This window comes from Crocodylus siamensis, chromosome 10 (genome assembly GCF_052110815.1).
Source record: "Crocodylus siamensis isolate JL-2025a chromosome 10, ASM5211081v1, whole genome shotgun sequence".
NCBI classification, from domain to species: Eukaryota; Metazoa; Chordata; order Crocodylia; family Crocodylidae; genus Crocodylus; species Crocodylus siamensis.
The window spans coordinates 58,112,675-58,139,439 of NC_143404.1; the positions used below are offsets into that span (position 1 = coordinate 58,112,675).

Here is a 26,765-nt window from a genome sequence, read left to right on the forward strand (position 1 = left end):
CCAGTCTCCCAGCCTCTGGTGTCCGACTGGAGAGACCGGGCTCTGAGGAATGCGCTCTCACGCGAGCATCTTGAAAGGTTTTCTTTAAAAATAAATAAATAAATAAGCGCAGAGAACAGCTAGGCAACACAGCAGGGTCCGTGTGGGGGTTAATTCGCCTTCCCACCTGGTTACCTGCTTTTCTGAGGGGAGGGGGGGGGGGGGAGTCTCATGATATGTCAAGATCAACTCCTGTTTGTAGCCAGAGTTATTCAGACCGACTCAGCCCAGCTCCGCGTTGCGGGTCACGCCAGCTCCCCCCGCGCACGCGCGCGCGCACCCCGCTCCAGCAGCGCGAAGCCGGGCGGGACCCCGCCGCTCCCCAGCCTCCGGGCCAAGCCCCGCGCCCTCCACCTGCTGGGCGGGAGCCGGAGTGTGGGCAGAGGGCAAGGTGAGGGCAGAAGCTTCACGGTGCGACCGGGCATGTGCGGCTCGCTTGCACATGCTCACTGCGAGCTCGCCGGGACTCGGAGGGCACGCTGCGAAGCACGGCGGATTCTGCTCCAGCCCCGGCTCCGGACCAGCTGCCCCAGCCTCCCTGCGCAGGCGGAGGCGGCGCGGGGACGCGGAGCGGAGAGCCCGGCGCCAGCACCTGGTGCAGCCCGCGGTGAGCGCCGCGCGGGGAGGGCGGCGGCGGCGGCCGGGGATGCCCGGGGCAGCGGTGCCCGCGGAGGGGCGCGGGGCAGGGCAGGGCAGGGCAGGGCTTCCCCCTCCTCCCCCGCCGCTCGCTGCATCCCGGCCCGGAGCTGTCACCGGGGCTCCTTCCCTGCTGCGGGCGGCGGGGCGGCCCCGCGGGGGTGCCCTGCTCCGGCCGGGGGCAGCTGGGACTGGAGTCTGCGGGGTCGCTGTCCGCCGGCCCGGGCACCTTGCCTGCCGCTGCCCGGGCTGCTGCGGCCGGCCGGCCGGCTGGCGGGGACAGGGAGCGGGAGCTCCTGCCAGGGCTGCCCGGAGCGGCTGGACACTGGAGAAAGCTCCGGGGGCCACAACCTGGCGGTGGCCGATCGGGGACACGGGGCTGCTCCTGCTCCTTCCCGAAAACCAACTCTGCTTTAAACCTCCGCCCGTTGATTTACCGAGTCCCCGTCTCAACCAGCGAGCCGGGCTTTCAACCCGTCTCCATCCCCGCCCGGCCCGGCCCGGCCCGGCCCGGCGCTAGTCCGCGCAGCCCGAGCGCCAAGCGGAGTTCGCAGGCAAACCTCTGTCCGCAGTTGTTCAGCCGGGAAAGCTTTGCAGTGTGATTTACACACTTCATTTAAAGTTTTTGAGTGTTAAGTTATGTTGGAGTGAGAGCCAGTGGCCTCCAAAGGAAATTATTGCCGGTGTGCAACTGCTGTGTTTCAAACTTAATCTGTTGACTGAATGATACATTTCTCCTGGGTGAAACTGCAGTTGTTAAAACGCATATGGTTAACCTGAAACCTGTTTTTGGTCTACACCACGTTTATCAACAGGCATTTTGTTCAGTAGAGTACCAGGCGGGCGCACATCCCTTAATGCAGTTAATGTAACTGGCAGCAATGGTTTATTGTTTAATCCTCCTAATGGAGTTTGCTAGTTTACTGAGAGATTTTCTCCCCTGGAATGCTGTACGTGGAGGGCTTGCTTATCCTTTTTTCTCCAGATGTATTGGATACTGTAATTCAGATCTATTCCTGCATGGGGATCCCAGAAAGATGTTTGGTTTATTTCCAAACCAACTTCTCTGAATTCTTTTCAAGCTGCTAGTTTTCCTCTATTTTTCTAATTAGATTTCAAAAACAGAGAAAAGATTATTTCATCCTTCCTTCAGGCCCTGTGGCACTATCATGGGTTTTTTTTTTAATACAACACTATTAGCTTTCATTCGTGCTTAAAAGTGACAGCATGATGCTGCGTTGTGTGCGACTATGAGTGACTTTCAGTACAGTTGTCCTAACAGTAATGACTGTAATAGGATTCAATATATTTAAATACCTTTTAAATTCACCTTTAAAATTCGTGTGAAGTAAGATTATGTTACCACAAATAATGTTAGTAATTATTTTTACTTAGCTAGTATCTCCGCAGAAAGCAAAAGCACGCACCCTTGCAAAAAATTGCTTAACTTAATGATTTCGTCTTGAGCCATAACATTAATTAAATCAAACTGTCAAGTAAAAATCACATGAATCAAAATATGCTTATGACTGAATAACAACAGGTGGCATTTTCAGCTTTAGTTTTCCATTTGTTTTTATTTTTCTCCCTGCATATTTTGTTTTAAAATACTATAGTGAGACTGGATCCCCATGACTCACTAATCACAACAACATCATTTGGTTGAAATGCTCCAAATGGGCTGCTGTTTAAAATATTTCAAACTTTACAATCCTAAATTTCTTTTATGAGAGATTCATTTGGGAGGAATAAAAATGTTTTTGTTGGAGGGGGAATTATCAGTAAGAATCGGTGCGCAGCTACAGTACGTGTGCAAATGCATCTTTATTATGCAGACAAGTTAAACCCAGATACACGCATACTAGGAATGAGGAATGTTGTGAAAATATTGTCATTTAGGTTATGCTCAGAGCCACTGCGTAGTGTTTAAATAACGCAGTGAATGGTACTTTAGATTTTTCTAAAGATTAAATAGCTTTCTATATAGCAGTCAGTCCTACAACACTTATGCATATGTTTTATGTACATGAGTATTTATAATAAAGTCCGTGAAACTATTTGCGCTCAAGAAACATGAGCAGGGTACGTGCTTGTATGCTCCATCGATGTGTGTTTTTATATGCTTGCACCGCGTGCGCATTAAACTGCAAGTCCATTAAATAAAATTCCATCATTTTCTGCTGTCATTTTACCTACTATTTTGGACGATGCAGTAGTACAGATTTATTCTGATATCATTTTTAATTCTTTTCAATAAGATTAATTTTTTCTCTCCCAAAATGTGCAATAGCCAGATGTTTTTAAGGTGTCTTCAGCCAGACTATCCAACTAGAACCGTGTTGAAGACTAATTAATCTTTGCTGTAAACTCCTTCTGCAATAAACTTACAGGTTGTTATACTTAATATGTGGAAATGACTGTTAGGATTATTTCTGCAGTGGAAAAATGCTTTTAAAGTTGTATGAAAATAAAGATGTTTTCAGAATACCAAGAAACTATTTTGGAACGAATTTTGACCGAGTGGAAAAACTGTTAAATCTGACTTTTCAATTGAATTTAACTCTTCATAGACTGTACAACCTAATCAAAGAAATATTTTTATATGATGATTATAAATAAATGTACACTGCAGGTCATGGGGACATTTGGCAGGTGTAGGGAAAACCTGTGTTATCGTTTGCCACTTTATATGAATAAATATAGGATATCACTCTCATGTATGCCGATCCGATGCATCTTGCTACGTTGTACCACAAGAACATAAAGAGGAAGGAAAAAGTAAAGGCAGAATAAACCATTAAATATCTAAAGACCTGGAATAATGGAACTAGCACATGTACAATAATATAGTGTTTAAATACATAATTACTTTTCAGTATTTGGCTTATTAAGCATAGTGCTGTCCTTAAAAAAAATAAGTCAAACAAACCTCTTTACCTAGTGTTGTCTCTAGTAAGAAAAGAATTTGGAGGTGAGCAAACCAGGAACACTTAATAGAAAAGAAATCTCATTTTCTCCCCCTCTCCCTCCACAAAGAGGGAAAGACCATCCTGGTCAGCTGTGTTTTGTTTGTTACATTTAGTGGCCTGAAAGGTCCAATTAGAAAACAATTGGTGGTGGCAACCTAACTCAGGTAAAACAATACCTCATCTTTATTTAGAGATCTTAACTCGGGTAATGGTGTTTAACAAACAGTCTGTTTTAATCAGGTGAGGATAAACCCCTCAATTAGGTAGCACATAGCTGCAACTACATCTTGGTGATGACAAAACGTCACTGCGGGCTAAGAGCTGCTGCCCCTTATGAAGGTCTTATGTTGCTGTAGTTTTGTTAGAACTGGAAGGGAAAAAAACAAGCAAGATTGTGCAGTTCTATTTACTTCATTTTTTGCAAAAAGATTGTTAATGTGTGGTGATGAGACTTAAAACAGATAAGAGGGACCTTACTCTCTTCTCTTTAGCAGGCTGCTGTTAACCAGGAGTAACTCTACTGAAGGAGCACTGGTATTAATAGCAGTGTGAAAAGAGAATCTGATCCGAAACATCGGTCACTGCACAGCTAGTTCCAGCTGTTGTCACATGCTGCATCCTTCTTGGGGGTTTTTTTATGCTGTACTGTGTGTGTGAGATGTATTGGACGCACTGTACACCCTCTGTATGTTCTGGATTTAGTTATATCATTGCGCTTTATTTAAAGATAGATGGTTTACGTGTGTGCATTAAAAGGAGAGAAAATTATACGGGGTAATCCTTCCCATGTAAACTACCGGTATGTAATTGCTTAATTCCTAGTACTAGTTTATTTAACATGGTGCATGGTTCATTACCAGAGAAGGAATAATTTCTGCTTAATAGATTATGGGAGATGCCAGAGGTCATTAGAGATTGTTTGTTTGTTGTGAAATACAGGCGATATCTTCACTTGATTCTTCCATACCATTTTATCAGGATAGCTAAAGCAGGCTAGGCTTCTGGCTTTCTAGGAAAGCTTGTGTATGGAACGTGAAGCTGCATTTATTTCTGTTTTATGGGTTACTTATTTAGTCAGAGAACGATTAAGGAAAAATGGGTAAGGAAAAAGAGAATGAACACATACAGAGTTAATGGCTCTACCTAGCCCTATTACACCTGGTTATGGCAACTGGGACATTGCCTTTACCTGTAAGTCAGGTTAGTTAGGGTAAATAGGAAGATATGGGTCCACATAGTCGGTTGTTAGCATCACACATTTTATGGTTACTCAAACAACTGGTTCACAATCTTCTATTTAAAATGGGCGTACCTGATTTTAACACTCAACAGTCCATACAAAAGAAGAGATTTAGTTTGGGGGGGAAAAAAAAGACCTCCTATTCATTATTTGCCAGGCGTATTTGTGGTGCATTGAAAGTACGATCCAAATTTGTGACCACTACTTAATTGTTCAAGCTTGGCACACAAATGTATAAATATTTTTATAAAATAATACTGAATGTGAAAGGGTGATTTCTTAAAACAGAAAAAATTGATATTTATATGGATATACAAACTAAAACGTATACATATGTGAACACACACATGCATACACACTAAACAGCGAGGTGCAGACCATAATGAAAGGCTCCTTAGAATCTATGGTTTCCAGTGCTTTTATGAGTAGGCATTTAATAGCCTTACCTTTATTTTTTTTTATTTTTTACCTTGGAGGAAAGTGATCTTTTCTGTTCTTTTTCTAGCTCTAAGTCAATATAAATTCAAAACTAAATGATGTATTTCTTAATAAGCAAGGATAATTAACTAGTGAACTACAATGGAAAACATTAAATACATTGAGGAGTACATTGCAGTCTAAAGACTGATTTATTTTCATTTTATTTTTTCATAGCAGAAGGCATCTTAAGAGTGCCTGTTGGCAATCCACATTTCATCTGGTCAGAGGAAACACAAAATTGTAATATTAAAATGTATCAGGATACTAAAGAAAGAAAGAAAAAGTAACTGAAGTACATGTGCTGAAAAGAGAATTTGGTTCCTCTTATTTATTTATCTTTTCTGGTATATTCAGCAGAATCCAGTACTTCTGAAACTGGTGGAAGTTGTTTTTTGGCAATTAAAAATATTGTTATGGAAGGAACTGTATTAGATTGTGGTTGTAGATGCTTTCTGCTACGCTGAACACTGAATAATAAATATGCATTCTGCAATTCTTATTAAGATAAAAATGTTTTGAGTTTAATGGAAGTTTTGCCCCAGGGCTACAGAATTGGGCCCAATGTGGAAAGTGTTTTGAGGATGAGAGAGTGCACAGTACACGAGTGATTCAGAAAAAGTAAAAGTCTGAATTTAGAGGTCTTAAAAAAATCAGCAGTTGTTAAGAGCCTGATGTTCAAACCTACTTTGTTAAAGTCTTAACTTTTCAGACAATCACTGAAATATAATAGGGTTTTTCCCTCTAGAAATATGAAGGATTAATTCAGGTGGATGAAGAGCAGGACAAAAATAACTGCCGTGTTTTACGTATACCGTGTGTAGGGTTTCAGTGTGTGGCTTTATTTGATTTACTTTCAACAAGTACTTACTGTGTTCTGTATCTTTAAAAAATTATGAGGACAGCAATTTTATTTCTTTACCAAAGCAGTGAAAACACCAGGAATCCTTTTATAATTTGGAAAAAATGTCAAAAGAATGAAGTAGTTAAACCTAAGTGTGTTAGATCATATGCTCTAAATGCATAAATAAGCATAACTGTGATCACAGAAACCAAGGTTAAAACCACCAGCAAAACTCGCCCACAAACCCTAATTACTTGCAGGGAATGACCTCAGCCATTGTGAAGTTTGTGCCCAATTATTGACTGACATTTTCAGTAGAAGTGGAGTGTGTGTTTTGTTGGGGTGTGGGGTATTTTGTTGTTTGAGACTCTTTTGCTGATGCCAGGCTGAGTACAAAGGCTGAAAATGGAGCTCATGGCAGGGAAAGCCTTGGATATGGTTTCAGCGTTAGGATTCTAAAAGCAGGTGAGACTTCTACAACAATACGGCTAGAAACTGGTTGGAATCGATTGGATTTTATTTTTGAAATGTCAAAAATTTCCTTCCTCATGGAGAGTTCGTGCCTAGATACTATCCTGTTTAGATTTGCTCATAGGGAAATTGACACTTGAAATACTTGATTACAAACCTGGGATTTCTTCAGGTTCTCTTTTCCTGTGCAAGCAGAGTCTGAAATATGATTGAAATAGTTTCTAAGTTTTCGGTGTCATTATTTTTCCCCCTAGAGAAGGAAACTGATGTATGGTAGAGTCTGAACTTGGCTTTGCTGAAATTCCAGTTAGTACTGCAATAGAGTGATTTTTTTTTTTTAATTGCTTCATTGCATCAAAATATATAGCAACACTGGTTTATAGGAAAAATTGGCTTAGAGCAAAGTCATTCTGTAGACAAGATTCAACTATTTGCATGAAGGCTCCTCCAAACCAGGTCTCAGTTTCCCCAGTATGAACACTTTTATAAGCCTATAGAATTAGAGCACATAAGGAGGATTGCTTATCTGCTTTTAGTCCTACATATACTTATAAGAGAATAGATGAATTTATACTAATTGGCAAGTGGTTGTAGACTTTGACCCTCCTTGTATTGAGAAGTTGAAGAACAGCCCAGTGACTGGAGGATGGAAATGAAGTTATTACTGGTTGAATCCGATATGTTAGAGTATGCTTCATACTTTTCCCTGCTTGTTGGAGAGGCCAGACTCCACCAAAAAATTAACCGGAGTAGGAAAGCATTATATTCCAAACAAAGGCAAGGGGAGGTGAGGAGAATTTCTTAAAACTCAGCACATGCCTTTAAAACTGAAAATACCTCTAGGATTACTCAGGCACCCACAAGAAACAGAACCAATGAGGAGAAAATGGAGCAAGAACTTGGAAAAAAGTCATTTTTAGTTTAAGTAAGCAAAGCAGCTTGGGAGCCTCTGTTTACATCGTAGTCCTTGCACCACCCCAAAACCTACCACCCATCAGTTGTTTGTGCAGGGCTGCGAAACTCTGTTTGGAAAATTCTTTTCTGAACAGCACTTTGATGTAACCCGTTTCTTTTGTCTCTTACACTTCCCCTCGAGTATTTTGTAATAGCTTTAAATTCAGAACGGAGTAGAACTGTGTAGCCAGCCGTATAACCTCCGTTTCTGCCACAACTATCTCCGCTGAATTCAATCTGTAAGATTTTGGCTGCTGCTGTTCTTTGAAAAAAAAATCTTAACATACCTACTGAACATGATCTAAACTATTCTATAAATGTCTATGTAACTGAAGTAGGACTGTGTGAATAATTAATTGATTTTTTTTTTTTTGGTTCAGTGGTTAAAGCAAAAAAACAAAGACATTGTGTTTAACGTTGAATACAAACTTTGATAGGAAATGAAATGATTTTATTTTCAGGTGACTTTTTTATTTTTACCCTTTTAAAAATTGGATCCAGCTATCAAGTTTTTAAATGAAAATGATTTACAAATGAAAATGTCTTCTTCAGAGTTGTCTGAAATGCTCCTCCCCCCACTCCCCTCCCCCCTTTTGGGGGGCTTTCAATTCTGTGTGAATTCTGGAAATAGCTTGGGTCTGAAGCTGTGTGTGTATGTATTTTTTAGTAAATACTATAGTTAGTCCACAACTTCAAACTAACTCTACCCTGATTCATATTTTAAATGCTCAGAGGCATTGAATTAAGGTAAGGATGGAAGTCATTGCTGACACTTGGGGCAAAACACAGAAATCATTTATATATGCTGTCTTCCATCATGTCTAATTTGGGACAGATTTAGCATGTTTGGGCCTGATTCCGTTCCACTGCAGTCCATGAGAACTTTTGTCAGCTTATTTCAATATAACCAGATCAGGCCTTTTTCAGAATACTCTCAAACCTTTTGCACTTGGTACAGACACAGGTCCTGTTCACTTCAATTTTATGCATCCAGAATTACAAGGCAAGTAAAAGTAGGGACTGTCATCAGTATGCACTATGCATATAGAAAAGCATGTGTGTGCACAATCCCATAAAGCTCACTTGACACAAAGGAAGAGAAGCCTGCAAATTGAGAGCTGGTACAGGATTAACAGGACATCCTTACCTACTCTTGGCCTTTTTTACATAAAACTACCACAGACCCTATGGTGATGCTGAATGTAATCTCAGACACTGATAAAGTCCCTATAGTGCTTTAACTCACAGTAGTGAGTTAGAAAGAGCAGTCAAGCTTGTGACTTAATCCTCTGGGTGTGTAGAGCTGGTTGTGTGGCTTTGTAGGGGTATCCATTTTTCTTTTAATATATTTTTTAAAATGATAAAAACTCTTACTAGACTGTAGGAGCCTTTGTAGTCTATTGCACTGATAGAATAAAGGGCCAGTTCAAGAAGTATAGCAAAGAACTTAATCATTTGCAGTCCTATGAGTGTAGGCAGCCCCTTCACAAAACAGGATAAGAGATGTTCTCTGCCCTAAAATGTTTACAGTCTAAACAACATATGGTCTTTGTGCCAAGTATTTGCCGTCTGTTTTTTGAAACAATTAACCCAGTTCAGTATCTGCAAAACTTTAAATGTTGGTTGCAGTTACAGAAAACCATCAGAAGGCACTACGGCCTGTTGTTTCTAGGTTCTAGCTGAATTCTTTTTCTTTGTTTAATGAAGGGTAATCATGAAAGTACTCATATGTACTCTGATTGTTGTCTAGGGTGGAATGGAAGGGATGAGCAGACAGTACTTATTAGAACAAACTGATTTGTTTGTAAAATATTTCATTCAAAATATACAGTCTAGCAAAGTCTAGAATGAAAGCAGATCTGTTTTTATTTAACAGCAAGTTATACCCCAATATATTGGGTTCAAAATTGAATCCATTTATAGAATTTATTTTAGCAGCATTGAGTAGTATCATAACTGTTTCAATCTTAAGCATGTTATGATTTTTACAAAGTTGACACAGTTAGGATTGCTTTGACCAGACTGCAGTTTGGTCGTACCGACTGTTAAATGGGTGTTGGCATGCAACACTCGTTTAACAGTGCATAGAAATATGGCACAGTAGTTTAGGACAGGACGTAAAATAATATAATTTCCAACTTTGACTATTTGAAGTTGGCATACATGGCATGTAATTATTTGAACTGGAATTCAGTGAGGATAAATGGTGCTAATATGTCACTTTTGTGAGCTGTGCCACTGGTGTTCACTGCCCCAGTTTTATCTCTCTTCAGTTAAAATGTACTTCAGCTGCACAGCTTTTCCTAGGTAAGTGAACCATAAATAATGTGATGTTTATATGCACACTTCACACCTTAAGTGTCTTCTGTATAATTCCTAGTTTCTTTCTGTTTGAATCGAATCAGAAAGGCAGAAGCTCAATTCTCGTCTTGGTTCTAACACCAGTTTCTTCTATTGTCCTGAAAATCATTTAACCTCTCTATTACAACTCAGAAATGGGAATAATGGATATTTTAACCATTATCATATTTGAAATGCTGCAGTAAGTCAACATTTTAAATGAAACACATTCTGTGGAAGGTTTTGAATGCATCAGAAATGGCAAGCACGACTAAAATTACATATATAAATTAAAATTAAAAATGCAAAGTTGAAGAGTACCATCTGACAAAGTACCTAAAACAGTATGTTGTGACTACTTCTATTTACTTTGTTGGGACTAGGACGTGACCATACAGTGTTTCATAGATTTCATAGACATCAGGGCTGGAAGGGACCTCGGGAGATCGAGTCCAGCCCCCCGCCCAAAGGGCAGGAAGTCAGCTGGGGTCATAGGATCCCAGCAAGATAAGCATCCAATTTGCTCTTGAAGGTGTTCAGTGTAGGTGCTTGAACCACCCCCGATAGCAGGCTGTTCCAGACTTTGGAGGCTCAAATAGTAAAGAAATTCTTCCTTATGTCCAGCCTGAAACGGTCTCGCATTCAACCTAGTCATCCCTTGGGGCTATGTTATAAGTAGTTGGATTCTCCCCTTCTCCCCACCTCCCTGTTCCCTGCTCCAGTTCTGGGGGAAACAAATTGACTGAATGCCCATATTTCTCTGTACAGGCAACGCAGGAAAATTACATTGACTGTACACAGTGATGTTGTATGTAGGCACTAGTAAGCTGCTAGGATAAAGAATGGAAAACCCATTTTCTGTTAACTTTTCAGTTATAGAAAAGTTAGAAAAACCTTGGTGAACACAGTTGTTTTCCAGATTGCAATATCATTTCCTCTACCAATGCTGACAGTATTTATTTCGCAATACAGTTTTTTTTCCAGATAATTTAAAAAAAAAAGAGTAATGATAAAATGTAGGATGTACATTCATTGGAGTGTTGTCCTTGATCAAATCTATAAGACCTTTAATCCTACATCTATATAACTGTGGCTTTTGTGTGGCCTTTTTGGAGATGGTAAATTTTATCACTTTAAAAAGAAAACAGTGTGGCAGCTTATTCTAGCTGGGAATCAGAGGCACTCTGACAGTATTAATGTCTTCCACCTGGTATGGAATGAAAAGAGAAAATTCTTCAGTTAGTAACAAATTTGTCATCAATCCACATGGGTTCCTTTGTAACAAATGTAGGGGTGTTCATTCCAAGAGAAGCTTATAGAGAAAGACAGAGTGTGACTTCTGTTGCATGGCTGCCAACAGGAGGAAAGTAAAGAGCCTAGAAGCAATATAACTTACATGAAGAAAGGTTCTAAAATACTGGTCAAGAGCAAAATGTCAAGAGAAGTATTCTGTCTGCAGAGTTCTGAATGAATCAAATTAGGATGTGCTAGGAATCAAGGCACCTGACACCGCTCCAGAACGAGTTCTGTGAGCATTAGTACCCAGATGCACGCGAAGCTCCCGCAAAGCTGCATGCGCTGCATTTGGGAGAGTCCAGGTTTACGTGGAAAGTCTACATCAGTGTCTCTAACAACTAAAGACTTTTAAATGCTAGCCCTCAGTGTTAACAAGGGTTGGCACGTTTGTTGTGGTTCAAATAAAAAATGCAGTTAGAACAGGGGTGGGCAAAATGATGGATCCAGCCAGTGGCTGGACTCCGTTTCCCAGCAGCCCCTGCTCGCATCCCTGCTGCCAGTTTCTATGGAGACCCCAGGAGCGGCAGCGCCGAAAGCATGGGACCAGGGTTTCCATGGAGACTGGCCCCAGCAGCACTGGCAGGGTATGTGGCTGGGTGTGGAGCTGCTCTGGACCCGGGGCTGGGATCTTGTAGTGGTCCGGAGCTGGGGCAGGGCCACGATCTGCTGCCTGCATGCTCTGGGCAGAGGCGTGCAGCTCTGCCTTGGCTCCAGGCCATGCTGTTACTGCTGCAAGATCCCAGCCCCAGAGCAACTCCCCGTATCATAGACCAGACATGTTTTGGCCAATCCTGCTGTTTTAATATGCAGGCAACCCTTGCTTAATGCTGTTTCACTTAGCGCTACTTCACTATAATGCTCATTTGAAACTGATACCTGATTTCACTTAATGCTCAGTGAGTTTTGTTGTAATGCTCATAGTCGCCATTTGGGGTCATTAAAAACAACTGTGGTCACCATGTTGGGTTGTCAAATACTTTTGGTTTCACTTAACGCTCGGTTTTTCAGAAACCAATTAAGAGCACTAAGTGGGGGTTGCCTGTAGTTGATTTTTTGAATGTTGGAATAGCTCTAAACGCTTTGCTTACCCAACACCTTTTATTTTGCTCTCCTGCAACACCAAAGGATTGGTTGCTCTGCACTCCTTCCAGCAGTATGGTTTTCAGGAAAGCACAAATGAGGAACCAGAATGAGCAATATGAGATTATCATAGTATCAAGAAAAAATGGGATGGAGACTTCACTCTCTCTTCCTCCTTAGCAAAACTTTCAGTAATACATTATTGTATTTTAGGATCTGAAGGAATGGGAGCACACAAACACCAGCAGACTCTCCTTATGTCTGAAGAAGGGTGTCTGTGCCCGAAAGCTTGCAAAGAACAAATTTTCCAACTACTTAGTTGGTCTAATAAAAGATATCACGTCTACCCAAAAAACCTTGTCTGCCTATGTCCTGCAACACAGCTACAACCAACAACCCTAAAATACAATAATGTATTACTGAAAGTTTTAAAACTTTGGTGTATAGTGCACCCTCGCATATTAATGCAGTCCTTGGCTTCTTGTTAGAGACAGTAGACTTAATCTAATGCATTCAGTTGTTATTTGTGGGAGGGGAAGAACTTTATGTTCCATGAAAAGCAAGTCTTTGGAAAGGAAGTGATTACTTTTTGCCATGTTTTCCTCCTAAAATTCTAATAAATTCTTCAGTGAGGACACCAAGGAAAAATAAATTCTATACGGAAAATCAGCAGTTTGTTAATTCATATCAGATTATACGATTTGGAGGGATAGCACACCCTTTATCATGGGAATAGCTGCTGTTTCAAAGAATTTTAAGAAGCAAACAAAAAAGGGGGAAGCTATGAAAGTTATTTTCATTACTTTTTTTTTGTTTGCATCCTATCTGAAATATAAGACATGCCTAATAATGAAGAGCAGTTCCTCATCTCTGAAATGTTAACTAGACCCCCCTCTCAGAACTCTCTGAGTTCATGCCAAATGCTTTTCAAGTGTCTTATATGCACAGACGGTAGAATCAAAACCATAGAAAAGTGGGGCTGGATGGGACCTCTAGAGATAATCTAGTCCAACCCTCTGCCTGAGGCAGGATCATATCCAAACCATTCCACACACATTTTCCTATCCTGCTGCTAAAGCTATACAGGTAAAGCAGGTGGACAATGGTGGACAATGCCCTGTTCCTACAAGGGTTATTAAAATACACTTTAGAGAGCCAAGGAAGAAGGAGATGCCCTTTGTTACAAAGGAATGCAAAACCCTCCACAGTCCATACCAATCTGACTACGGGGTAAAATTCCTTCCTGACCCCAAATGTAGTGAACGGTTTGACCCTGAGCAGAATGGCATGACTTTTTAGCCAAGAACCTCTGGGTTTTAGTCCTAGCAGGAGAACTGGCCCACTCCAATCAAAATCCCCAGCCCTGGCTTCAGCCAACACTTAATGCTTCTGAGGAAGGCAAATAAACCCCGCAAAACCCAACCCCTATGACATGTAGCAATGGGCAGGGAGTGGGGGGGAAGGAAAAATCCTTCCTGGCCCCATATGGCAACCAGCAAAGCCCAGGAGCAAAGGACATACCCATAATATAGCATAAGCCTCGCTACTCCAAGTTCATCTCTGACCTATGCTGATCTAACTTCATCTTGTGGCATCTCCATCAATGGAGGTGTTCAGCTTCCGTAGTCACTCTATTCCACTGCCTTACTATTCTAACAGTAAAGAATGGTTTTCCTGATATCCAATCTAAACTCATTTTGCTGCAACTTCAAGCCACTGGTCCAGGTCCTTCATTGTTTTTGTTACCTACTTGGACTCGCTTTAACTTCTCCATGTCTTTTTCAAAAATGGAGCCCAAAACTGTACATGGTACTTGAAATGAGGCCTAACCAGTGTTAAAAAAAGAGGTACTATAACCTCTTGTGTGTTGCATCTAATGGTTCTACTGATTCAGCCCCAAGCCACATCTGCCTCTTGTGCATCTGTATCACACTGCAGACTCATATTGTGTCTGTGATCCACGAAGACCCCTGGGCCCTCTTCTGTAGTGCTGCCATCCAGCCAGGTATCACCCATCTTATATTGGTGTGTCTGATTATTCTCTATTAGGTGTAGCACCTTACATTTGTCAGCAGTGAACTTCATCCTGTTGGCTCCAGTCCAACTTCCCAATCTGTCAAGATCCTTGTGAGTTACATTTCTATCCTTCATTGTATTTGCAGTCTTTCCTGATTTTTCTTTCTTTTTTTTTTGGTCATCTGCAAATTTGCTCAAGAGGTTCTCTGTTTCAGCATCCGCATCATTGAGAAACATGTTGAACAATACTGGGCCCAAGACAGACCTCAGTGGGACTCTGCGTGAAACCTTCTGCCACTCTTATATGGATGTATTTATAATTACCCTTCATTTCCAAGTATTGAGCCAGTTGCCTATCCCATGTTTCTCCAATTTGGTTGTGAGGACATCATGTGGGACTTTGTCAAAAACCTTGCTGAAATCCAGATACACTATATCTACAATATTCCCTTCATCCACCCAACTAGTTACTTTTTTTAAAGAAGGAGATCAATGTGTTTGGCACAGTTTGTTCATAGTAAATCCATGCTGGTTGCTTATGATCAGCCTTTCCTTCTCCAGATACTTGCAAATGGACTTCTTTGTGATATGCTCCGGTAACTTCCCAGGTATCAAGGTAAAGCTAACCAGCCTATCCCAGTTCCCTGGGTCCTCCTTGTTGCCCGTTTTTCAAAAGAGGGGCACTATGTTCACCCTTTTCCAGTCTTCTGGTACCTGGCCCATCTCCCACTCTTAAGTTATTGTGAAAGGCTCCAAGATTTCCTTTGAAAATTCCTTCAATACCCTGGGATGAAGTTCATCAGACCCTGCTGACTTGAATTCATTTGTACCCATCAAAAGCTCTCTGTTTCTTTTGTTATCTTATCCCTCAGCTTGCCCCCTTGATCATGCACATAAAGTTGTGTGTGAATATTTAGATGTCTTGGCCCTTAACATCAGTCAATCTTGGTTATTTTTATTAAAACATGCTGCCATACAGAAATGTTTATAGGTGCTTTGTGATGATGGCCCGACCTGGCTTTTTTTCCCCTCTCTCTCTCTTCTCCCCTCTCTCACCTTGTTTCCATGATGCATGAAGTCTCATTGGTGAGAGAATTGTAGGGTTACTTGAATTATTATTTTTTTTTCTCTTGTGATCAATCTAAGTATGTGAAAGAGAACATTGCAAGAACTAGTTCCCTTCCTTCCAGTAAACCTTCAATTTTTTAACTAGTAGTGTCAAATGTAGAAATAGGAAAGATGCAGTACGTAATCCTGCATAGTCTGGGTTAGTCTCCAGGAACTGGACTTTTTTACAACTTTTAAGGTAGGTAGAAACATGCATGCAGAATTGTGCCTGACACACTCCTTTCTGATTTGCTTTGCAAAGGGAGTATGATTGCCATTCCACTCCCTACAAGGCACTGTACATGTGAAATGTGAAGAGAAAAGAACACTATTTGTAAGAGCTGGAACAGGCTTGATGTCTTATCAAGAATTTGATGGCAGCGGATGACAGTGGAAAGTATAGGTAATTTGGATTTTATGGCATCTACTAGCAACACTAGCTTGGTGCTCTACAGATAAGTTAACATAACTGGGCTTCTCTTCTTTCCTCAAATGCTCATCTACGTACCCTCCTCTTGGTTATGTAAAAGCAATAATCTAAAAGCATCTGCAAGAAATGTAATCCTGACAAGCCATATTTCCTACAACAGAACATCATCTGCCACTCTACAGACAGGCAAGAATGTTTTCATGAGTTGTCCAAGAAGTTGTCTCTAAGCACGCTGATAAGTTTATATTAGCACCACGTCAGTGTTTCTCTGTCTCATCCAAGGCTGACGTTGACATCTGCTCCTGCATGACACGTGTGCACTCTTCCCCCTTTTGCCCAGCATCTCGTATTGCAGAAGCTGGTCCAGAGCCCAGTCTCCTGAGGCCAGTCTCGCAGCCAGTGAAATGACTATGAGAGGAAATACAGCCCTTTCCATTACCAAGATGCAATGTGTCTACACAACGCCCTTTGAGCTTCCTCAAACAGATAATGTCTTCACTTAAAAAGGGTTTTGGGGACTTTTTTGATGTATAAGAACAACGGCTGGAAAATAGGGCATATGATGAATATTATGTAAAAGGTTTTCTGCCACCACCAGAACTGTAGGGCTTTATGTAACATTCAAGTGCACATTCTTAAAAGTTAGTGTACTGTGGGCCTTAACAAGTCCCAACACATCAGGCTCTGAATTGTATCAAATTTCTTACAGATTCCCAAGTTGTTACATAAAATAGATCACACACTAGAGACCTAGAGAACTGTAGTTCAGAATGAGGTCCACAAATAAAAAATGAACAAGGAGGAAAATAGCTGGGACTTAGCCTATTGGGAGACATTTTCAAATCCCTTCCCCCTTATTTGCCTTCAATTGTGCATACAAGTTAGATAGCTGATCACACTAAAAAGTAATTAGGGCTTATCTGCCAAATGTGAACATTTTACCTAGCAAATTGCATAAATGTGATCCTGCAAATCTTATAATAAAAGTAACATCTGCACTTCCAAATGCTGTTTTAGCTCAAAGATCTCAAAACACCTTACAAGTACTGTCAGTAAAGGTTTATGTCTAACCTGTAGCACAACCAAGTATTTTACTCTAGAGGATAGGTGTGCATATAATAATTGAACCCTGATATTCTGATTTTTAGGAGAAAAGACTTCTTTTATTTTGATTAGGTTAAGGTGCACTGTTTCTCTCCAAATTCATGTCAGGAAATGTTACTTAAAGTTGGGCTGCTGAGTGCCAAAATATAATGGGAAGTTATAAGTATCAGTCCCTTTTTACATATGGTTGAATGAACACCTGATTGCTGTAGTCCTGTGATTTCAGCTGCAACTTCTTGCTAGCCTTGGATTTTTATGTTACTTTTGAACGGTGATTATTTAGGATGGTTGAGAATAATGCCTGTAATTAACCTATGTTCTCAAAAATTCCACAATTTCAATGGATCTGCTCATTTAAGTATACTTTTGGATCTGTGAAATCTTTGAGTCCAAAGTTACTAGAATCAGGAAATTATTTGTATAAAAATTATCCAATCTGATCTCATTAGTGAAGCGGCTGATGAGACGTTTGCCAAGAAACTTCTGAGAAGTTTCAGCGGGGAGTAACCAGTCAGGTCACTGTCTTTTAAAATAACTGAAGAAAAGGAAGCGTTTGCTGCAGGGCTGAGCTACTTGGTTCTGGTGTGTTTGCCTGCGGTGGTGAATAGTTATGCAGTGCCACCATCTCCAACAGAAAGACCTGTGCTTCTTCCTTCCTTTCACTTGGGCGTAAAGCAGTAGGAACCCAATAATCTGCAGTATCAAAGATTAGACATCTACAAGAAAGTAATCCCTAGCCAGTTGACAAGTTCTCTGGTATTAAACATTGAGGCCTTTGATACCACTGATCTCTTCTACGTACTAGCTTCTTGATGCTGACTGAAAAAAGTCATGACAGCATCCTGCAAAAGCATCAACCTCTTGGGTTTTGTTTCAGCTCCTGATCTTCAGAAGAGGGATGCCTTTATCTCAGGATTCTTGCACTTATTTTAAAAGCCAGCAGAAGACTCGTGTTGTGTGTGTAGCAGTGCACAGGACTCAGTATTTGATTATTCACCCAAGTATTTAATTATACAGCCAAGCAAGCTCTGACAACTTTAACTATACTGGAATGTGTCATTGTAATCCTATGTTTGGGGAGAGTGACTGTTGACAAACTACTACAGTAATTTGGATAAGCCATCTTTACTTGTATCAAAGCTATAATTTTAACATTAGCTTCAACCTGGTGGAGCTTTGACCTGCCCTGTATTCTGATTGGTATGCACAATAGGTAGGACAACTACATGTCCTGGTTTGGCTGGGACAGTCCCAGATTTCATAGGCTGGTCCTGGCCAGTTGGTGAAAATTAAAACAAGTCCCAGAATCACAGGGATGTGGGGCGCAGTCCAGTGGGGAGGCAGAGCAGCATGGTCTGGCAGGGAGGCAGGCAATGCCTGCCTGCCTCTGCCTCTGTTTGCAGCAGCACCACGGACTTGGAGGGAGAGGGACGAGTGGTCAGTGCCTGGATTTCCTTAAAAATAATATGGTCACCTTACCAATAGGTAAATGAGGCCTCCTCGCTAAATAAGGCTGTTGCCTTCCCAAACAATTACATAGAATGTACAACAAATCATTGTCTCATTTGCCATGGTTTTGTCCAGGGGCGGGCGAAATACGGCCCATGGGTCAGATGTGGCCTGCCAAGTACTTTCATTTGGCCCATGGCATCCCGCCATGAATTGCACCCCGCCCAGCCCTTCCACCCATGAGGGTGGGAGCAAGTTGCCCATGTGTACCCACTGCCCCAAACATACTCTATTGTGCCTCGCTCCCACCTTGTGGGCAGAAGGGTGCAGCCTGGCCAGTACGCAGCTCCCGGCTGGGGCTGCTGCTGCAGCCCCCAGGGACCTGCTCTGCTTCCCTGGTCTCCTGCTGGCTTTGGGCAGCAGGTAGGAAAACGGCAGGGGCAAGGCTGCAGCTGGACAGGAGCATGGGGCGGGGGCTGGCGGCACCTGCACCCTGAGCCCCCCCACCTGCTGCTGCTGCCTGTGGGATAAGTACAGGAGGTCCCCACATCTCCCCCCACCCTCCCTCACACCACACAAATGCCACACCCACATCCTGCCTTCACAAACCCCGTCACACCCCACCATGCACGCGCCTGCACACTGCATACTAAGGCTGTGCGACGCTTCAGTCACTGATTTGATTCAGCTGAGATGAAGCCCAATTCGGCGGCCAACTCTCTGAATCCAAATTGAATCAGGAGACCCTTTAATCTCCCTGAATTGAATCAGAACTCTCCAATTCATTTTGGAGAGACTCGATGATTCAGACATAGACACAGCTTTAAATGTTTTTTCTACATACCTCAAGGTACCAGGCAGCTTGTGAATGCTAAAATGCTGGGGCAGATGGAGCATCCCACAGGAGCATGGGGGGGTCCCCCACTGTGCTCAGCAGCAGACCCGGAGCGCACAGGGGGACCCCCCCCCACCCCCTGCCTTGGCAACTGGTGCCTCCTGGGTCTGGGGGAGCACCCGGGCTGATTACCAAGCCAGCGGGGCGTAGGGGCATCCCCTGCATGCTTGGTGGCAGACCTGGAAGTGAATCGGAAGTACTTACGGTTCACTTCCGGGTCCACTGCCAAGCATGCGGCCCCCCCCCCTCACTCCTGTGGGGCGCTCCATCGGCCCCAAGATCTCAGCGTTCACGAGCTGTGCTTGGTACCTCAAAGTATGTAGAAAAAACATTTAAAGCTGTGTCTATGCCTGACTTGCTGATTCTCTGAATCAACATCAAATCTCCAGATTCGGATTCAGCTGAATCGAATCCAGACAGTGATCCAAAGCAACTAATCAAATCTCTGTCCCCCGAATTGGGCCGAATCCGAATTGAATACCACCCGTTTCACACACCCCTGACACATACCATACACGCACACCTGCACACCAGATCCACACACCCACACCCTGTTATACACTTCCCCTCACACACGATATACAAGACTAAAAATTTATTTTTGAGTTATTATGCAATCAATTCTATATACACTGTGCAAACACAAATCGTAGCAAAAATATTTTTTGTAATAACATTAAAATATGTTGTAATAGGTGTTTGACTTTTATGATTCGGTTTTGGAAGGGACTTGCAGTGGCAAAAGTCAGGGGTTAGGGGGTGGGACTTTTGGTCCCAAGGTGGTGACAAGGGGGCAGGGCAACCATCAGGGGGTGGGGCTCCCCATGCAGCCCTCAACAGTTCACTGAAACTTAAATGGCCCTCCACCCAAAATAATTGCCCGCCCCTCGTTTAGTCAATCTATTAATTAAATTAATTCAGTCACTTTCTTAATTTGACTTGTTTATACATATGCATGGTGCATAGATTGGTTTTTGAGGAAACATTGGCTTATGTACTGATTTTTTTTTTTTTGGTGACCGTTACATTCATCACTTTTATGCTGGGGTAGCAAAAAGAGCTATGGTACTCCCTAAGTTTCTTTTTGTGTCTATTCAGTTTGAAAATTACATTTCGATAGTCTTATCTACATGATAATAATTCTTTCTTAAACTGAGAGTTAGCAAGATTGATTGCTTCAGTATTTTAATTTACTGAGCATAGATTACATATCCACAAGAAAAACTTCTCTCTAACAAAAGCACATTATATCTTGGCTCTTGGTTACAACCAGCTCAACTTTAATTTCACAGCTTGCTGCCAACAGCTGCCCTAGCAAGACATAGCACTCATAATAAATGATATTTCTCTTAAAGAAGAAAAGAGAGAGAGAAATGCAAACCTTGTTCCAGCTGGATTGAGGAGACAGTTGTAGCATATTTTTCTTACAAAGCTGCCATCCATAAACATTTCAAATTATTTTTCATGCTTAATAATCAGGATCAGACCTTTTTTTTCCAGTAGTGAGTCAAGCACAAGATACTGGAGTCATAGCGTTTCATTCAAAGCCCATTAGTTATGGACTTTTCCTAAAGCTTGCATTTAAAGGGTTTCAGGGGAAGCTCACCTATTAGATTCAGTTATTTAATGAGTTACTTGGAAGAAACATTGAAATGAGCAATCAAGATAGTGGAGATGGTTTTGGCCAAGGCTTGGTATCAGAATTCCTAGATTTTACCAAAGGCTCTTTAATGACTACATATAAATTATGAAATCGGATTTACTTCATGTTTAAAAGATGGCACTATGTCACCCATAATACTGTAAATGTGTGTTGGGATGCAAATCCAGTATTTAATGAAGGAGAAAATTGTAAATTCATCTATACCTTGTGCTGACTTTTTAGAGAGAGGAATTGTTTTTTGTTGGTTGTAAAGTACCATTCAGACTACCCCATGTGAATAACCTACTAAATTATTTCCTTGGATGTGATCCTTGGAAGTTTCCCATCCCAAACCTGAATCATCTCAAACCTTTATTAATGAGCACAAGACAGCACCACATGAAATGAGAGGTTGCCAATGTCTGTGTGCGCCATATTGACATTTGTTTCACACTTTTTTTTTTTTTTTACTTTTAGGAGCTAATTTTCAGACCTGTCTCAACAAGCTCTTAATTTTTGTGCCTACAATGTATGGAAACAAATCATGACATCTGCAGTTATGACAGCTAGGTATCTAGTTTCTGGGAGAAAACAGTTAGAAATATAAATGATACAAACAGTACCTGCAATTACTTGCACTTGACAAATATGGACATAAAAACAGAAGCTGGCCTTAAAAGTGTCTCTCAAAGTGTCCTGGGATTTATTTTCATATATGCAGAGATTTAAAATCTGCTAAATGACTACAGGTAAATATCCATATGCATGTCTCGCTATCAGGTGAAAAGTCCACTGAAAATGCCATTTATAGCTTTCCAAAATGTGGTCCATATGTGACCAGCAGCCTACCTACCACAAAGGAAAGTTAAGTCAGAGTTCCATAAAATATCTCTTCCTATTGCCAGAAGGCACCAGACACTTCACAAGAACATTGTATGCAAGTGGTCCCTGCTGGATGGTAGGAACTGGACTGTGGAGATTTCAGTGGCCATTGAATGGACAAGAGCTGTTGACTTGACTGAGCAGCTCTGGAGTGCTTTCAGTTGGCACAGGCAGTATGTGCACTGACAACCAGAAGCCTTTATTATTCATCTGATTTAAGAAATCTTAATATAGAAGTCCATGAAAAGACTAATGGTTTTGTTATATGCTAGTATAATGCACAAAATACTGTGCATTAGCCAACTTAGGACCATAGGTGCATGTGTTTTTTTGCAGAGACAGAAGAGCCCTCTGAATTCATCATCTGCCTGCACAAATATAATGCAGCCAAATCAGGATTAGGTGGTTGCAGACAGTAATCTGCACTAGAATACCAAGCCAACCAAATGAGTTTTCAAGAGAAGTGTGAGAGTACAAATGAATTGTCAGTGACCATTACTTAAATACCATATAAATAATGGGCTTCATAACTGATCCAGTAGTTATTGGCTGTATTCATTTATCCTATAGCCATAAGTACAGATTCTTCCTCATTGTGCTGTACCATTGTAACTGAGGTGGTTCCTGTGCTAAATGTTAAACATTCTAAAATAAGACTAGATACAGTTGGTAGCTTTTAAAGATACTGGGATGATTATGATCAGGTAATTGTTTTAATAGTTACTATATAGATTAAAGAAATATTGAGTTTATAATTTCTTTCATCATAGAACTGCTTAGTAGCTGCTCCATAATTAATCAACACTTCTGTTTCAAATCCTGTTTTTGATGTTCTCTAAGAGTATAGATAAATGAAAAAATAGTATTACTATCAAATTGTACTGGTACAAGCTGTTATGAAGTAACTGTTATTTGCATGATCCTTTGGGCTAGGGGACAGAAGGTACACATAAACCAATTTATGTGATCAGAAACTGGTTTAAACCTATAACAGAACATAGGTTCAGTGCACATAAACCAGTTTCAAAATGGTCAAAACTGGTCTAAGATAAACCTGGTTAAAGTAGAATCAGATTTAACAGATTTGGGTCAAACTGGTTTATGGAACTTCTGTCCCAGACCCCTTCCTGGTTTAAGTTAAACCAGAGTCCTCCAACATCCCAGCATGCTCTGCAGCCCTGGGCTGGGCTGTCGTCTCTGCTCCAAGGAGCAGGGCTGGCCCCACCCCTCCGCTCTCTAGCCTGAACAGGGATGGGGGGGGTGTGGCCAAATGTGCCCTGACATGATCCTGTTAAGGCAAAGTGGGCAGGGAGGGGGTTAATTCTTCCCTCCTTCCACTTCCCTCTCCTGCAGCTGTTGATGAGGCTGGCCGACCCTGGCTGCAGACCCTGGCTGCAGTCCCCAGGGGCAGAAGGGATGGAGGGAGGAATTAACCCCTTCCCTGCCCCCTTCACCTTAATGGGGCCATGCTGGGATGGCATCTGGCCATGACCCCTGCTGCCCCCCCCACGCAGACACATAAGCCCCTGCGATGCCTCCGAGCTGGCCCATGTAGCCCGCTGCCCAGCCAGGTGCCACCTGTGTGCACCAAGCCAGGCTGCTCTCACTGACGGGGCTCAGCTTCCCCATCACTGAGCTGCAGCCACTGGGGATGACCCCACCACTGTGGGCCAGCCAAGTCATGCGGCTGCCTTGGCCAGGGCTGAACAGGGCTGGCCCAGAGCAGGGCCTTCCTCAGCGGCTGTGGCTCAGTGACAGCTGCTTCCCATGCCCAGACTGAGCCAGGCTAGGCAGCATTGCACAGAGCCCACCTCCCCACTCCTTGGTGGCAGGGGGCTGGGAAGGAGGGGAAAGAGTCCTCCTCCAGCACTACACAGAGCCCCCTCCCCACCCTGTGGTGGTGGGGGGGAGGAAGAGAAGGAGGAAGTCTCCCTCTGGGCCAGCAGCACTGCACAGAGCCCCCTCCCTCCCCCAAAGCAGTGGGGGAGAGGGAGGAGGAGGGGGAAGAGTGCCCTGCTGGGCTGGGCAGTGAAGCTGTGCACCCAGATTGCTCGTGGCTGTCAGGGAGCTCCTGCAGGGGGCAGAGCTCCTCTCTTTTCTCCTCCCCTGCCATGGGGGTCTGGCCATGCCCCCATCTGTCTATGCTCCCTCTTCCCCCACCCTCCAAACCCTGCAGGCCAAGGTAGGGGTTTAAACCTCTCCTCAGTCATACTCAGGCCTGCCAGGGCCTGCCCCTCCCCCCCACACTCCTCCCCACAGCTCAGCTTCCCTGTGCACGGGAAGGGAGGGCTGCTCTAGCACCCCCAGTCTTCTGGCCTGAACCATTACAGACATGTGCCTGCACTTTCAAAATTTAAAAAGGAATGTCATTTAGGGGTCTGTGAAGTGGCACCGTTCTGTTTCGACTTGAGTTTTGAGGTTTCCACAGAACAGCATTTCGTTTAGAATTTCATTTCAATTCGAAACACGTTCCATTTTTCCTTCCTTGAAACAATGAGACTGTTTTGATGCTACTTGCCGATTTAGCTATAATGGGGAAGTTCAAAACAGCCTCTCTCATCTGGCAGGCAGATCGGGGCTGCAGGCTCCTGATCTACCTGCCAGATGAGGGAGGGAAGCTGGTGCTGCCGCCTGGGACTGGGAAAGGGAACTGAGCCCAATTGCTCGGTTCCCCTCCCCTGCGCTAGATCAGGCTGGGAATGGAGGGCAGCCCTGGTTCTCCCGTCATCCACCACCTCGCTGCTGGCTGCTTCAAAACTCCAAACATTTTGAAACTTTCAAAACGTTTCAACTAGCATCCTTCTGTTTCGAGGCTGTTTTGAAGCCCTTTGTTTCGATTTGATTTTGCTGTTTCGAGCTCGAAGTGAGTCGAAACAGTGTCGAACTGAAACAGCTGGCAAAATTTCGCACAGCCTAATGTCTAGCCACTTGTAAATTGGTTCAACCTCTGCAGGTTAGACTGACCTGCAAAGATTGAATCAGTTCAGGCTCGGGCTTTTTTAATGTCTGTCCCTGAACAAAACAGGGTCTCTACAGTATCCCACAGATGTGACAGTTATATCATAACAACTGATGCACTCTTCCAAGTGGTAGCTCTCTGTCCCATTTTAAATCATTTAAGTTAGGTTTGCCCATAACCCCAGGAAAAGGCTGACCATGGCAACTTTCATTGTTTTCAGTGCTCTTTAGTCCCAGCTTGTATCAAGGAGTACAAGTGATGGGAAATATTCTAACGCATGGGGCTCTCATGGAGCAGGAAGCTGTTTGGCTGCATTTAGTCTATTGGAGAAAAACTGCATACAGATCAGAAAAAAGCTGTTACAATTTTTCAGCAGAGGAAATATAAATATCTTCCCCAGATTAAACTCTTTTAGACTTTTAGTGATGTTAGTGTCTATATTCTACCAATAATTAGAATACTACTATTCTCAATGCTACCGCAACAAAAACGTGTGTGGAAGAAATCACAGATTTGGGAGGCTTGTGGGGGAAAAAAAGAACGCATTTTTTACATAGGATTTTTTAAGTGGGGGCAGGGTCAAGTAAGTTTCTTCTGAACAAGTGGCAGTACCTTCTGTATGAATGGCAGGGGTGCAGATTTGATGTACATGTTTGTATGTGTAAATAAATATTAGACCAGAGCCCCTGAAAGACACGAACTATATGAAGGTATCCATCCAGAACAAACTATTCGTAACTCTGTAATGTTTATACACAGCTATAACACGCAGAACACCACCTAGACCATTTTCCTGACATTTGATCTACACTGTCCATAGTTCTTTTATATACACAAAGGGATTTACTGCTTTGTAATCAAGCTGCTGAAGAAAAATGTTGTCTTTATAGTCACTGGGGATGACTGTAATAAATTAAAATGGTTTCCCATTAGCCCTCAGTACTTAGCTGAACCACTTAAAATTACTTTGGACTTTGCCCTTGTCTGACCTCTTCACCTCCACTCAGACATTACTGCTTCCAGGAACGCAGCAGCAGTGGTCCTAGAGCCCTGCTTTTGTGAATGAAGTTACAAATCATTTTGGAGTGGAAACAGAGCAGCAGACATAAAGAGAGCTCTGAGTCTCAAAGAAGCATTTAAAGCTTTAAAAATCCAAACGCAGTACCTAGATTTGTGGATGATCGGTGGCATCCAAGGTAACTTGCTGTGGGAAGAGCCTGATACAAGCTGAACTGTGTATCTTTGTTCTCGTTCTGCAAAATGTAGCATCATTAACTAATAAGCCCATTAACTAAAGCTTCCAGTGATAAAAACTGTTTTGCCTCCTGTGGACAAAATCGCCAAGTTGCATCAAGCAGAAAAGTGTGCAACTTATAAGCATAACTTGTTTAACGCCGCATGAACAGAATCCATGTACGTTTCTGTTGGCTAAAAAGGATGCGATGCCATCAGTCTGTGAGGGAAGCTCCAGTTCATGGTTCTCGTCTATCTTGCATCTTCCTGTTTCCTGAAAGTCGTAGGTAGCTGCATAAAAATAAAAATAGCCCTATGCACCACAAGCAAGAATCAAGATTAACATTAGACTTAAATATACAGTTTTGGATCATCATTTTTACCCTCTGTAGCGATAAGTATAGACTCTTGACTCCCTCCCCTTTCCTAATCTTGTCTGGGCCTCTCTTTCCCCTTTAATATTGTAAATAATTTAGTTGCCATTTTATCTTGTTTGCAAAACAAAACTAAAGCTGACCTTTTAAAAATGTTCCTAGACTATTTAAAGAGGTAATAAGAGCTTTTAGGATCTTGGTCATGATCTGAGACAGCACTAGTGGGATGTCAAAGTCTGGAGAGCAGCAGGCAATGCCAAAGATGATGTGGTAGGCCTGGAAGAGAGAGCTCATCTGGAGGACTGAGGAAATAGGTGGCATAGCCTGA

At 42.4% G+C, this 26,765-nt stretch overlaps 1 protein-coding gene and 1 long non-coding RNA gene across 8 annotated transcripts in view; one reads left to right on the forward strand and one right to left on the reverse strand.

Moving 5' to 3' along the window:
* LOC149856652 (uncharacterized) overlaps window positions 1-26,765 on the reverse strand; it is a 175,917-nt gene that overhangs the window by 22,162 nt on the left and 126,990 nt on the right. The window lies entirely within an intron of this gene.
* The window catches only part of EYA2 (EYA transcriptional coactivator and phosphatase 2), a 147,096-nt gene continuing 120,645 nt past the window's right edge, over window positions 315-26,765 (forward strand). For 2 of the 7 annotated variants that reach the window (XM_090064136.1, XM_090064137.1), the window contains exon 1: window positions 437-646. Coding sequence is in view for 4 of the 7 variants with exons in the window: in XM_090064137.1 (XP_089920263.1) it covers window positions 463-646 (184 nt within the window). In the remaining 3 variants the exon portion in view is untranslated. The other 5 variants (XM_090064130.1, XM_090064134.1, XM_090064129.1 and 2 more) reach the window with 5 other exon arrangements.